Genomic DNA, 16,042 nt, shown 5'->3' with positions numbered 1-16,042 from the left:
CTTTAAGAAAATCAAGACCAAAAGACCCTTGGTCCAAGAAACTAAACAAAAAAGAGATAATGCAAATTAACAGAATCAGAAGTAGACTAAGAAACATGGCAATAGATACCAAAGAAATTCAGAAGGTCATAAGGGATTATTTTACAAACCATACTCTATTAAGTTATTAAAATTTAGAAGTGAATAATTTTATATTCATCCAAACTACCAAAGTTAAAACCAACGAGAGGTAAACAACTTAAACAAACCCATAACAAATAAGGAGATTGAATAAAATAAGCCCAGGCCTAGAATTCCATTCAACTTTCAAAGAAGATCTGTAAGCAATATTTCATAACTTATTCAAAAATATCAAAAGGAAAAGAAACACATCTAAACACCTTTTATAAAGTCCATATTACTCTACTACCAAAGCCTGTCAAAATATGAGAAATAAAGAAAATTACAGGACAGTATTGATGACAACTATTATTCTAGGCCCTGTTCTATTGTTGGTAACAGACACCATGATTTTCAATGTGGGAATTCAGAGTTATCAGTTTCCCTCATATGACTACTTTCACTGTGTCCCAGAGGCTTTCTTGTTTTGTACTTTCATTGTATTATAATTCTTGGCACTTTTATTTTATTTTTTTTAAATATTTATTTATTTATTATGTATACAATATTCTGTGTGTATGCCTGCATGCCAGAAGAGGGCACCAGACCCCACTACAGATGGTTGTGAGCCACCATGTGGTTGCTGGGAATTGAACTCAGGACCTTTGGAAGAGCAGACAATGCTCTTAACCTCTGAGCCATCTCTCCAGCCCCTTCTTGGCACTTTTAATATATATTTAATTAGGGGCTTACTTACATTTATTCCACTATGACCATGGAGAAGAGCGTAGCAGTATACATAACACTGCAGCAGTAACTGAGAGCTACATCCTGATACTCAGGATGAGAGAGGAGAGAGAGAGAGAGAGAGAGAGAGAGAGAGAGAGAGAGAGAGCGCATGAATACTCCCATGGGCTTTGACACCTCCTATCAAAGAGTTCCACTCCTATCAGAGAATTCCACTTCCTGGTATCTAAGCACTCAAATATATGAGCCTAGGGGGCCACTCATTCAAGCTACAATTCATAGATGTAAAGATCATCAATAAAATACTTATACAGTGAATACAGACATTATGTCATGAGATAAGCAATCACAATTAGCAAGGCTTAATTTATCCTGAGATACAGCGATGGCTCAGTATATTCAATATATGTAATAAATCATATGTAAATAGGTATGGCCCCCATAGAGTAATGTATTTGAATGCTTGGCCATTATGGAGTGGCACTATTGGGAGATGTGGCCTTGGAGTAGGTGTGGCCTTTTAGAAGGAAGTGGGCGGGGGGGGGGCAGGCTTTGAGGTCTCATATGCTCAAGCTATGCCACTGTGGCACACAATCACATTCTGCTGTTTGTGGATCAAAATGTAGAACTCCCAGCTCATTCTCCTGAACCATTTGTGCCTGCATACTGCCATGCTTTCTACCATGGTGATAATATACTAAACCTCTGAAATTGTAGACCAGCTGCAATTAAATGTTTTCCTTTATAAGAGTTGCCATGATCATGGTGTCTCTTTACAGAAATAGAAAACATAACTAAGATATCATATAAATATGTTTAAAGACAAAAATCAGAAAAAGCCTTTGACAAAAAAGCCAAAGTGACCTAATATTTAAAGTTCTAAAGAAAGTAAGCCTGGAGGAAACATTTCTCACATAATAAAAACTATATAACTGGCCAAAATCATCCTACGTAGAGGAAAACTCAAAGTAATACCAGTAAAACCAGAGGGAAGAAACAGTGCTATCTTTGATAATGTATAGAATCCTGTCAAAATATTATTCATAAAAATTAAAAAGTCAAAAGCCAGGGTAAAAACTGATTGATCAGAAAGCAGCAGAGATACAACAAGTGACCTCCTCTCACTCCCTTCTCTGATCCAAACAGCTAATTATGTAATTACACATTTATCAAAAGTTATGGTTATTATGAGAATACCTGTACAAATTGAGACTGACAATGTTCCAGCATGTCTCTAGTAAAATGAAAGGTTTTTACATATTACAACATAAAGCATATTAGGTGTATACCACACAATCCTACATGACAAAGAGTTATAGAATGATATAATAGCATTTTAAAAGATAGCCTTAATAAACATAAAGTGGTGATAAATTACACAATGATAAATCAAACAATGCTTTATTAACTTTAATTTTTAAATGCTAATGAGAAAGGAAATATAGCTCTGGAGAGACATTAGAAAATAAAAAAAACTGCTGAATTAAATCAGTCTGTATACTTTAAAGATGTGTTGATCTCAGAATGGAAACCAGAATATGTGTTACATTAAGGAAGATGTTTTGCTTTTGTTTCCAGGGGGAGAAAAGGCTATGAATATCATCAAGATAGATAAAGATTAGACACAAACAAGAGAAACCTCTTGATTTGGAAAGACAATACACCATCAAAAAAGTGTTGGCCATTCAATTTAAACTAACTTAAAAGACTAACAAATGTCTTTCATTTGATCAGATATAACCTGTTAAAAAGGAGAACTTATCAAAGTTAAGGTTGAGATGGTGTTGATGGTGTTTTGTTTTTGTCTTTCCAAGAGAATAAAAACATCTAACTAAGGAATCTGAAGACCGCTGGACAAATGAGAAAGACAAATCATCAAAAGAAAATGTCCCCAAAATAAGAATAAATTGGCCTAATGACATGACACACTTCAAACAGAACAAAATTTCATAAATCTTTCCAAATGTTTGCTTCTGCTCTTGTCAACAGACATATAAGTCAAGTCTTTTTGTAGAACTGATGGAGGAAGGTCATTGGCTAATAAAGGAACTGCCTTGGCCCATTTTATTGGTTAGGGCATAGGTAGGTGGAGTAAACAGAACAGAATGCCGGGAGGAAGAGGAAGTGAGCTCAGACTCGACAGCTTTCCTCTCTCGGGAGCAGACGACAGAGAGACGCCATGCCCCACTCCCTGGATAAAGCTCCGACCCAGGATGGACATAGGCTAGAATCTTCCCGGTAAGCGCACCTTGGGGTGCTACACACAGATGATTAGAAATGGGCTAAATTAATATGTGAGAATTAGCCTAGAAGAGAAATGGGCCAAGCAGTGATTAAATGAATACAGTTTGTGTGTTGTTATTTCGGGCATAAGCTAGCCGAGCAGGTGGCTGGGGTGTTGGGGACGCAGCCCCGCAGCCTTTATTACTACATAGAACCAATTCTATTGAAATTTAAAGCTGGCTTTGGAGCTAGAATGTGGCTCTCTCCTTCTCTATATCCAAGCATGCTTAAGAAAAATCCAAACTCTGTCTCATGTCAGAAGAGTCACTTGATATGAAACAGAAAAAAAAAAAAAACAACTAAGGGATTATTTCACTGCCACAAATATCATAATCCTTTGATTTTATTTTGACTCTTTAAAACTCTTCTGAAGGCATAAATATCTCAATATTTATAAGATTATTATATATATATTTAAACTTTCTGTCACGATATTTATGTTTACATAGAGTGGTAACTAATTACTAATTCATCTACCTTCCTGTATGTGATTTTAGGCTTGAGTCTAAAGCAGATAATAAAAAACTAAGTTTATGTTCTTTATATGTATTTAACAAATTGTGGTCCTTTGACCTCTCAAAGATCTGCTATGTATTACATCTAAAATGTTTAAGTTTTCTGTAGTGAACCATGACCATTCCATGTACTGACCATTGAGATCTCTAAGCAGATGATGGGGCCCTATAATGACAATTCAACCTGGATTTTAGTAATGTCACTAGGCTGACAAACATACCCAAAGATAGCTTTGGGCTACAAACTGCACAAGACAACTTCAAAGCAGTTAACTAAGATGGTCCAGACTACTCCAAACAAGACTTCAGATATAAGCCATGAACTTTCTCATCACACTGAAATGGATAACAGCTAGCTATTCCAGGTCAAGATCATTATGTAAATTTTCTCACAGTCCTTTAAAGATGCCATTGTTCCAAAACAAGAGAAAGTAATCTAAGAACATGATGCCCACATTCCCAAGAGCTGTGGTGGGTGGTTTCTGGTTTTTTGGTGGTTCGGTGGATATTTGTTTTGTTACTGTTTAGTTGGGTTAGTTGCAAGTAGTTATTGGTCATGATCAAGGAAACTAAGCAAATAAAATTAGATTCGTGGATCTCGTTCTTTAAAGAAAAATGAGGGCATAAAGAAATGATAGATAAAAGGGTAGATTATTGAATCTACGTTTAAACTAAAAAAGCAACTACTAGTGTTAAATATTTTACATTACTATGAATTTTTGTATATTGACATAAACTTAAGGTTATTTGTACTATACTGAATGTATGTTTCTATGTCAGTTTAAAGTACTATAGCTATGCAGTTCATTTAACAATATAATATAATATAAACTTCTAGTCCTTGAAAATCATTTTTAAAAACTATTTAAGATGATTAAGAAATACAGGTTAGTAGCGGATCATCTAACAATCAAATTTATGGCCATGTTAAAATGTTTTCAAGGTCAAACAGAGATATATTTTTAGATAGATGGTCTTCAAACACATCAAAGACCTACAGAAAATGACATTTAAGATGTTTTAACAACATACAGCTTTTCATGATAATGAGACATGTCTGCTACTGGCAGGACCAATTTATTTCAAAAAGGTATGACAGGAATTGAAGAACCTCCATATAGAGTTTCATTTCATTGTGGATAAAAGGTGGCCACTGAGCAAGAAACTAACCACTTCTGCCTCAACTGATGACAATGTGCTGTCGAATTTGAACAAGCAGGACACAAAAGAAGGTAGATGCCAAACTTTGCCAAGACAAGGTAGGACAGTCCTTCAAAATCACTGCTTCACAGAAAAGTCTGTCAGTTAGTCTAGGCCTGTAGGAGAAAGATAGGGGAAACCTGGATGACTCTTCAGGTAGCCAGATGCCTCTGCTATTTCTATAATTTTGGAAGATGTTTAGGCTACAAATCCTGTTCACTAAGGTAATGTTATATCATTCTCATGTTTCTGATGACATTGAGGACGAGATGTTATAGTTAGTTTTACCAAATTCAAAAAAGAAACAAACAAAAGAGGTGTAGAGTGTATAAAGCTGAGATACCTAAAAGCTTAACATTTATCTAAGAAAATATTTTAAGTTCTAAAAAGATAGTTTGGGGTTGGTAATACAAATTACGATAGAAAGTGGTTTAGGTAGAAAACTTTTGACTCACCAAGACAGGACAGATAATAAAGTATATTCTCTGAATTTTCTAAATACAAATGAACTGGACATGGTGAATGCAATTTTTACTTGATAATTGTTCTTATTTTATATAGTGATACTGTGTTAGAGTTAAAACCTTTCCTTTTTATTTAGATAAAAATGAATTAATATTGTGGGATAATCTTTTTGTACAGTGTAAAGATGTGTCTCTGCCTAAAATGCCTTCTAATTGGTTTAATAAAGTGCTGAATGGTCAATAATTAGACAAAAGAGAATAAGCAGAACTTTTCAGACAGAGACGAACTCTGGGATAAAAGAGAGGTGGGAGATTTCAGCAAGAAGCAGAGCAGGTGGGGTGTGCAGAACGAGAGAGAGGCAAAACCTATATGGTAAAATGTACATTAATAAAAATCAAGTTAATTTAAGTTATAAGAGTTAGTTGGAAACAAGCCTATGCTAAAGGTCAAGTTTTCATAATTAATAATAAGTCTCTGTGTCATTATTTGAGGGCTGGTGGGTAAAAAGAAATTCTAACTACATTCATGATTACATCTTGGTAGAATTAATACTGTGAAGATAATCATCATAACAATGCAATTTACAATTTAATGCAATGTCAATCAAGGCAATCATAACATCCTTCATAGAAACAGAAAAAAAGTTCCTAAGATTTATATGTAACCATAAAAGGCAATGATTAGCAAGAAAAATACTGAACTTAAGCAATAATGCTGTAAGAAACAGATCTACCATACCAGATTTCATATTCTATTACAGAGCCATAGTAATATAAATAGTGTGGGACCAACAAAATCAGATATGTTAATCAATGAAACAAAAAATAAGATAGAAAAATGACTACATGTAACAACAACTATCTGATATTTGACAAAGACATCAAAAATATACACTGGGTGGGGGGAACAGCATCTTTAACAATGATGCTAAGTAAGTTAGATGTCCACATGTAAAAGATTTAAATAAGGCCTGATCTATCAGCCTGTACAAAAATCAACTGCAACTGGATAAAAACCTCAATGTGATACCTAAAATGCTGAAACTGCTCGAAGAAAACATAGGCAGTACCTGGAGAATACAGGTACAGAAAAAGGACTTCCTGAATAGCCTTCTACTTGCACAGGAATTAGGGCTAACAATGGACAAGTGGATCCTCTTTTATGTGTGGGTGCACAGTTGTGAGCCTGTTTACCTTGACTGGAGGTCAGAGAGTTTGAGCTTATTTTTGTTCTCTCAAAGTTGTCGACAAAAGATGTGGCTACAAACAAGAGATCCTGATTTAAGGTGTGATTAATTAGTAATTTAGGTGCAGAGGTGGATGTGTTCCACCAGGACCAAAGGTTGGAGATTTCAAGTCTATACCTTATATCATATTAATGAAGTCTGTTGCCTCCCCCTGCCCTTTTGGAGTGAAATATATAAGTGTATGGAAAATAAATGAGGCAGAATGCTGTTCTGTGTCTCTGTCTCTTATTTCTCCTATGTCTCTGTTCCTTTTGTCTAATAATTCTAATCCTTATGCTCCTATGCTCAAATGTAGAAGTTTTGAAGAAGCTGGTTTTGAACACTATTTGAACTAAAAAGCTTCTATACATCAAAGAAAATAAATGATCAAGTGCAAAGGAAGCCCAAAGACTGAGAGAAGTTTTACCACCTACATATCTGACAGAGTATTTATACATACATACATACATACATACATACATACACACCTGTATTTGTGTGTGTGTGTGTGTGTGTATATATATATATATATGCAAGTTAAGAACACAACATTCTCATTACAAAAATCAACTGTGAGTTTGAACAGAAGATTCTCAGAAGAATAAATAAAAAAATGGCTAAGAGATATCTTAAAATTAAATTCAACATCCTTAGCAATTAGGAATATGTGAATCAAAAGTAGGTCTATCACATGACCCAATTATACCACTCGTTGGCATATGTCCAATTATATCCAAGGGACTTCACATCCTACTCCTTAGATACTTGCTCAGTCATGTTCATTGCTGCAGAGAGCCGGGAATGAAAACAAAACAAACTTCTTTCAGCTGATAAATGATAAGTGAAAAATGTGTATATTTACAACACAATTCTATTCAGCTGTAAAGAAAAATAAACAGTGAAATTTGTAGGTAAATAGACGGAATTAGAAAGTATTAATTATACTGTGTTGGGTAATTCAGATCCAGAAAAACAAATGCTATGTGTTCACACTTCCTTATAGATCCTGGCTCTGTATCCTTCTACATACACCCTGGAATAAGAACAGATCCTAGGTATGTAATAAAGGGCCATCACGGCAAGAAAGACATGGGGACAGTAGGACACAGTGCTATTATGAATGAAATAGAAAAAAATGGGGAGGGGAGTAAATTGGGGAGACAAAAGGAGGACATACATACATGTATATATATAATTATTTGATATATTTGTATGCCCTCCTTTTGTTTCCCCACTTTATACACACACACATGTATGCATGTGTGTGTGTGTGTGTGTGTGTGTGTATGAGAGAAAAAGAGAGAGAGAATTAGCTGATATCACTTAGAGTGATAATGTCTTCCACCAAGAGCTATAGACAATCTATCAAAACCTCCAGTGCCAGGCATGAGAAACCTCCCTTCAAGTTGATGGTCTGGGGAAATGAATAGACTCCCCAAATAATATAGATAATTGTCAATGTCCTTGAATGCCTTCTAAAACTTGAAAGTAAGACCAGCCCAATTTTTGAAGACTCTACACGCTTTAGACACAGGTTGGGAAGAGTCAAGCTGAACCTGAACTGGAAATCTTCTCTGAGGACTCTCAAAGTATTTGAAGGTGCTATGCAAGCTTTCAAGGGAGAAAAGCAGTAGCCCTAACGAACTGTCATGGATGTGAACTACAGAAATGAGCAGCCAGGCCAGATGTTTCCAATAGTACAGTAGTGGCATTTACGTCTTGGGGGCAACCAGCAATTGTCTAACTAAACTTAAAGCCACTGAAAATGAGGAAATTTATACCTAGTATTTTAAACCTGGCCAAGAGGCTGTATATGGTGGCATCATGGATCATAAAGGAGAATCTACTGCTGGCACTTTCCTAAACCAATGTATCTTCTAACTCCATTCTGAATACTAAATATTTACCCTCAGAAAGTGTATCTCTCACCCTTCATCAGAGAATCTTCTTTTTGTAGAAGATAGAGAACATTACAGAAATTTACAATTGGTCAAAATATAGAAAGCGAGTGACTGTAGAATGCCCAATGCTGATTGATACACCTACAGCAATCCCTACCATTAGGACTCAGGGAACATTGGGGAAGAGGGAGTGGAACGATTTAAGAGCCAGAAAACCTGAATGGTTGCTGGGCAATATCATCTATATATCACAGGGAAACTACGCCCATGAAGTGTCAATATCATGGTTTCTTAAAGACAACCCTATATAACAGCAATTCCAGATGACATCCAGCCTGGATGGAAGAAATCTCAAAAGTCCCTATCCCTAGATGCAATTTATGGATGCTGAAAAAGGGAGAATCTGCCCCCATGTGGTTATCCAATCAGAAGTGGTATGCCCTACACACACACATGAGCAACACAAAATGGACTCAGCAGACTGTATTTGTATATGTATAAAGAAATACATACATTATAAATATAAAAAAAGAACATGAATTTGAAAGGAACTGGAAAAGATACAGGAGGGCTTGGAGTTAGAAGGAGGTATAGAAATGATGTAACATAAGATTCTTGTATAAAATTCTTAAAAATGCAAAATAAATTTTTAAAAATTCAACATAAAAATAATATGCAAAAAAGAGCCTGTTTTTTCAAAGCTTGGCCAAATATTTCCTATTTAAAGGAACAAGAAATTTTGATTGCCTACTCTAAACCTCAATCTTGGAAAAAGAACTTGTTTGCAGTTTATTTTTATGTTAATAACTACAACACAGTTGTATGCATTCACTGCTCTAAACTTGACACGGCTGGAATGAAAACATGGCAACAATAAATCCATCCAGAATAAAGCTGAACAACTTGCTACAAGGCAAGAGGACAAACAAGAACATAAAACTGAGGAGCTATTCTAAGACTAGCAGAAACTCCAAAACCATTGTTTTGATATTATTTGTAGAATGTTCTTATAAGTGAACACTGCACAGACCTATCCTAATCCATGTCAGAAAGCAGAAAACGCCAACTTTAGGCCATTAAGAATATGGGTGGCCTCGCATGAGACACCTACCTATACAAAGGCCTTTCCTATGACTTCTGTAATGTTATTTCCATATAGTTCACAACATATCTGTCTAGAAATATTATACAAAAATCTAAATATTTGATAATAAAACATTAGTAAGGCTTGAATTAATCTCCAATAAACTTAAAGATACCCCCCACTAATAGGTGATATAAGTTTCTTGCTGCCAAAGCAATTATTTTACAAGGCACACAGTGCCCATCAATCATTAGCACTGTATGAAACAACCCTGTGACACAACACTCTGTAATACAAAAGTGACCGATGACAAGCCACATGGTAATTATGTCCCCAAACATTCATTAGATAAAGCATTGCTAATGGGAAAGAAATCAGCAAGCTTGGTGTGTGGGAGAATAAAACAAACCTCACATCCCTTCCATTTAAATGAAAAGAGAAAAAATTATCCATAATTGAAGGCTACAGCAATCAAAAAGTTGAATAACTAAAACACAGGAAGAGGTATAGGAAGGAAACCCATTTTTGTGCTTCATTTAGTAATTGTTTCAATATTCTTACTTGTGTAATGCCTGTAAGGTACCATATGACCTGTATATAATAAGCCTTAAATAAACAAAGTTTACAAATATACTTTAATACTTACTTACACATTTACCCTAATATTTAAACAAAAAAATATAATTGAATAATGCAAGGCATAAAACATATGTAAAATCTAAAACTTTATTGGATAGTTCTCCAAATCAAATCATTACAGACGAAACTATAAAACTCCATGCTTGAAATATGATCACTACGGGAAGCTGAAATGTTATCAGGCTACCAGGGAGTACAGAAAGAAGTCTTGCATCATGTTTTGTCATACTAAGTTACACTACTTAGAGGATGAAATGAAGACTGCACAGAATGTGTGCTAAGTGTGTAATGTGAGTAAACAGGAAACAAGAGCTCTCATTTACAGACACTGTCATCAGCTTAGGTTTTTTTCCAACTAGTAGTGTATACTTAAAGCTGTCTTCTCCAATTATTGCCTGTATATTTATATATGCATGTATGCATGCACGTACATATAAATACAGTCTGCTGAGTCCATCAGTCAACAAAGGTCCACACAGAACCACTACCACGGTTTTAGCCCTACACATCCTCTAATTTTAAACAAGAGCTAGCATGTGGGTACACTCACTGCCTAGTGCCAGCATCGCAATCCAACTCCCTCATGCTACCCTGCCAGAAGCAGTCAGCAGCTGATAGTTCTCACTGAGAAATTTACATCTCACAGAGCTAACATAAGGAGTACTGTACACATTATCCTTGAAATCCCTTTGTTTTCCTATAATAGAAAGGTTTCACATTTGCTGTGTAAATGACAGATAAAACACTTTAAGCTTGAATTCATTCTGATTGTGCTGGATTTGTATCATTCAATAGTGAAACAGAATTTCATGATAGACATTATTTAACTTGAAACATGTTTGCTGTCAAAATTACCTGTTGCAGTCCAGGCTGAATGGCCATCGGTCAGAGTAATAACAAAACCAGATCCTACCGTTCCCTCCCAAGACACTTGCAGAAAATAAGTTATGTTGGGCTCTGAAGCAAGACAGATTCTGCTCACTTTCCTTTCCATTTCTGGCTACCTGTAATGAAAAAACAAAATCTATATTCAAAAGGAGTCTACAATTATCAAATGATAAAAACATTTATACTTTTCTTTCGGCTATAAAAACTTCAAAGAAATAAAAGTAAAATGTTGTATGCAAGAGCCAACCACTGAGCTCAGCAAATCAGTTTTGTTCAACAGTGACTAGCAGATTTGACAGACAAGAAGACGGAAGGCTAAAGAAAATTACTATAGCAACATGTGTAAATTTTATATTTCTCTTTTCTCAAGAGTAAATAGCCTCTTCTCTTACAAAAGGAACAGTTTCTCTGAATAAACACAGTTGAGAGCTTTATCCATACTACCGTCTACAGTTATAGATCATTCAGAACATTAACCAATCATACTGATTTAATTTATTCTTCTGTTTTCCTAGTGACAGTCTTTACATCAACCAGTCAACACACTTCTGAGATCAAATCATCTTATTATTAACCACTTCAGTTGTTTTGCTTTGGGGTATTTAGTTAGGTTCTTTATGTATTCTATCTATTAATCCTCTATCAAATGTACAGCTCTCAAAGATTTTTCCCTAATCTGTGTGTTGTGACCACTATGGAAGTCAACTGGCCTTTTCATAGGAGTCACATATCAAATATCCTACATATCAGATACTTACATTATAATTCATAACATACAGCTATGAAGTAGCAATGAAAATTACGTTATGGCTGCGGTCACCACAACATGAAGAACTGTAATAAAGAGTCTCAGCATTCAGAAGGCTCTATATTCAGTGTTGCTCTACAGAAGCATTTCATTCACTGCCCCTCACTGGTCAGTTCTCAGGACTATTTCCTCAGTTACTGGAGTCACTTTCAGAAGTCCTCACCTCTAGTTATATCTTGAAGTCTTTCCCTATTTTCCCCTAACATTTTTAGGGTTCCAGGCCTTACATTAAAATCTTTGATCCATTTTAATTGAGCTTGAAGGACGCTGACAGACATGAATTGAGTTTGAAGGAGCCTGACAGACATGAATTGAGTTTGAAGGAGGCTGACAGACATGAGTTTAGTTTCACTCTTCTACATTTAGAAGTCTCAACCTAAGCTTTGTGCAAGGCATAGTTGCTCATGCACTCGAGAAGCAGATGCAGACAGATCTCTGTGAGTTTGAGTGAGTTCCAGGACAGCCAGGACAGTTACAGAGAAACCCTGTCTTGAAAAGCGATGGGGCTGGGGAGGGGGGGAGGAAGGAAGGAAGGAAGGAATCAATCCAGTTTTCCATCACCATTTGATGAAGATCCTGTCTTTTCTCCAGTGAGTGTTTCTTTTTTTTTTTTAATATTTATTTATTTATTTATTAAGTATACAATATTCTGTCTGTGTGTATGTCTGCAGGCCAGAAGAGGGCACCAGACCTCTTTACAGATGGTTGTGAGCCACCATGTGGTTGCCGGGAATTGAACTCAGGACCTTTGGAAGAGCAGGCAATGCTCTTAACCACTGAGCCATCTCTCCAGCCCCTCCAGTGAGTGTTTCTTGTACCTGTGTGAAAAATCAGGTGACTATATCTGTGTGAAAGTTCTGAATCCTGTATTTTATTCAATTGAACTTTCATATGAATTTAATGTTTTCTCGGTTTCTGTGAAAAAATGTTATTGTGATTTTTCTAGGGAATAATGAATCTGTGGGTCACTTTTCTGCTTCTTTATGAATGTGAAAATCTTTCCATTTTGTAATGTCTCCTTCAATTATTTTCTTCGGTGATTAGTTTCCCTAAGAGCGCAGGTGTGTCTGAGCCCGAGTGTCAGGAAGCCCTACTGTCCTCAGAGTTGGACATATGCTGAGAATGTGCCTGAGGATGATCTTAACGTGATCAGCTCTCTCTGCCTCCACCTCCCAAGTTCTGAGATCACACATATGACACCACTCCAGTATTTTTTGTTGCTGGGGAAGGAAGTCAGTGGTACTTGGGCATTTACAGGCACTCCGCTGAATGAACTATATCTCTGACTCATGTGGATTCAAACCTGTATTTGGGAGATGGGGAGAAAGTTTAGTTGATAAAGTTCTTGTCACACAAACATGGTAGAAACTGGCAGATTTCAGCAGTTCACTGACCAGCCAGTTTTGTCTAATGGGCAAGACTCTGTTGGGAGCTCACCAACTCCAACTGGACTGGGAGTGAATGAGCATGGGAACAACCAAGCCCTTCTGAAGGGGGTTGACAGCTGGAGCAGACTGAGGGGCCATAAATAGTGACACTGGGTGTGTCTCTACTGCATGTACCTGCTTCACAGGATTCTATTCTCTTTGGATGTAAACCTTGCTCATCCTAGACGTAGTAGGGAGGGCCTTATACTTTCCACAGGGCAGGGTGCATAGCCCCTTAGGGTTGGAGGGGTGGGGGGAGGGTCTGTGGAGGGAGAGAGAGGGGAGGGAGTAGGAATTTGGATTGATAGTTTTTTAAGTAATAATAAAAAAGAAAGAAAGAAAAAAGACTCTGTTTTCAATAAGAACAGGAATAACTGGCCTCACGCCTTCAGATACATGCAGAGATATGTGCACATGCACACATGTCAATATACACATACAAAAAACAAAGACACTTTAATTTGGGATATGAGGTAGGGTACAAAAACTCCTTTAAAATGCCATACTGTGCTTCTATAGACCTACATAAACACAGGGACACAAGCACATGCCTACACGCACGCACAATTATTTCTTTTCCCAGATGCCTGGAGAACCATGATTACTGTTAGCATTATCTTTGTGGAAGCAAAATCCAGCAGCTGACATCACTATAAAACAGGCTGCTTCACCACTTTTTAAATTCCATATTTAGAATTGCTAACAAATTCCTAAATATAGAGACAAATTCATTTAAAATTCAATATTCCAGATGCCTGTCAGTCACTCATTTCACAGTAAAATAAAGGGTTTTAAGCTCAATAACACTAAAAAGACAGGTAAGAATCCGATCCATTCTAAAAATATTAGAAATATATTGTTTTAATTAAGTCTTAAGGTTTTGATAATATACATTTGAACTAGTTTCTTGAATACTTTATTCATTTACTGAGACTACCCTCTCATAAAATATCAAATACAAAACATCCAAGAATCAAGCACAGGAACAAATGAGCCCTAAATTCTTTTAAGAGACAGCTAGTGCAAATCAACCATACTTTTGGTCCTACCAGCCTTGTACACAGAAATAGGCTTCATGGAAAAAATGGGTGGAATCCTCTTCAGAGAGGCTGACTGACTAGGACTGTAAGAGAGCCCAGGTTTTGTTTCGTAAGAGTACTAAAGGACACATTAGTATCAGCACCTCTCTCAGCCAAAGCCAGGGATCTAAGAGGAGCCTGCAGGTGGAACCACTTGGGTTCCACCCCAATTTGTACATCAGTAGCTTTATTGAGAGCTCAGAACAGTTGAGAATTGAGAAGCTTATCTTTAGTACTTTGTGCCTTTGCTACATGGCCTCTCTCTTAGAAGACTAATACGTTGTTGGCTGGTGCGCAATTGATGTGATCTTGGTCTGAACAAATAGCATTCACAGTTGCTTCTGAATAAACAAGACACTTTTTAAATTAGTTTACAAAGCATTTTGTATGCCCTTTTGGATGCTGATAAGGAGCAGTGCAGAAGCCAGCGCTTAGGTCAGCTCAAGTTGGTTACAACACTATCATTGAGAACACCATTTTGAACTTGGGCTTCTTTTCTTGCTCTTAATAGTCACTTATGGCTCCTCTTCAAGCTGCTTGGACTGCAGGTGTTCAAATTCCGCAGCTCTGCCAAGCAGTTGAACTTACAGACTGGGAAGGGATAAATGCAGTTTCTAATGAAGCAATTACTTATGTGGCCCCTTGTCAAGAAAACTAGGCTAATACCTAAAGGGAATTCGGCATAAAATATATAGAACCAGCTGTTAGTAGTCTATAATTGGATTCTTGCTATTATTTTGTTAGACTTTACTTTTTAAAAAAGGAAAAGAAAATGTAATTGCAAACCAAAATCATGATTATGGGTTTATTTGAAAGACTTGTCACATTTTTAAAAGTTCAAAAACAGGGACATACAGAATTTTTTAAACAGAAAAGCAGACTTACATAACAACTATTATGCTATAAGTACCTTTGTGTCCATGTACACATAAGCAGAAGCCACAGCGTGCCTTGGGGTGTCTTCCTTTATGGCTCCCTGCTTTATTGCCTGACATAAGATCTCTCACTAAAGCAGAAGCTGATGTTTTATGCTGAACTTATGCCAAAGAATATTTAGGGTCTGCCTGTCTCTACCCCACAATGCTTGGATTACAGGGATATTCAGCTATTATTGTGGGTGCTATATCTGAACACGGGTCTTCATGCTGAGTCCAAGTGCTCTTACTAACTGGACTATCTTCCCAAACCCTATATTTACTTTTGCATGTGGGGGTGTCTTTCTGTTTGTTTATTTGGTTAGTTGGTTGGTTTGTGATCTGCATAGGGATGAAAAATATGAATGTGTGGATTATTGATATACGAATATTAAGTTAAAGTCTTGGTATCATCAAAAGGAGATAAAGAAAGGAAAGGAGCATAAAATAATGATCAATAGAGCACTTTAACAATGAATGTTTAGGAAGAACAAAAGGATCTAGCAGTGCAAGCCTAGGAGAAACCAAGGAAGCAGGAAGAAAGGCATGTGACTTGAATGTGAATTAAAGCGTGCAAAGAGAAGCATGTGACAATGGTCCAGAAACAAACCTAATAAGTAAAGGAAAAAACCTTCATGGGTGAGGAAGTGATCAAAGGATAAACCAAATATGACCATGCCTGAGGATCATCAACATCTGGAGATCACTGGTAACATTAAGAAGAGAATCTTGGTGCGGTATGGGAGCAGGAGTTGTTTTGGAGAAAAC

The 16,042-nt window shown here is 36.5% G+C and overlaps 1 protein-coding gene across 2 annotated transcripts in view; it reads right to left on the bottom strand.

The window, feature by feature from the left end:
• The window catches only part of Xrcc4 (X-ray repair cross complementing 4), a 193,425-nt gene that overhangs the window by 174,178 nt on the left and 3,205 nt on the right, over positions 1-16,042 (bottom strand). For both annotated transcript variants that reach the window (XM_041663222.1, XM_041663223.1), the window contains one exon: positions 11,014-11,162. In XM_041663222.1, coding sequence (XP_041519156.1) covers positions 11,014-11,152 — 139 coding nt within the window. In that variant the 5' untranslated portion in view covers positions 11,153-11,162. The remainder of the gene's footprint in view (positions 1-11,013; positions 11,163-16,042) is intronic.

This window comes from Microtus oregoni, unplaced genomic scaffold (genome assembly GCF_018167655.1).
Source record: "Microtus oregoni isolate MIOR12 unplaced genomic scaffold, Mior012 000014F_ref0000157, whole genome shotgun sequence".
Classification (NCBI taxonomy): Eukaryota; Metazoa; Chordata; class Mammalia; order Rodentia; family Cricetidae; genus Microtus; species Microtus oregoni.
The sequence above is the reverse complement of the archived record's forward strand: the minus strand, read 5'-3'. Positions and strand labels throughout refer to the sequence as shown.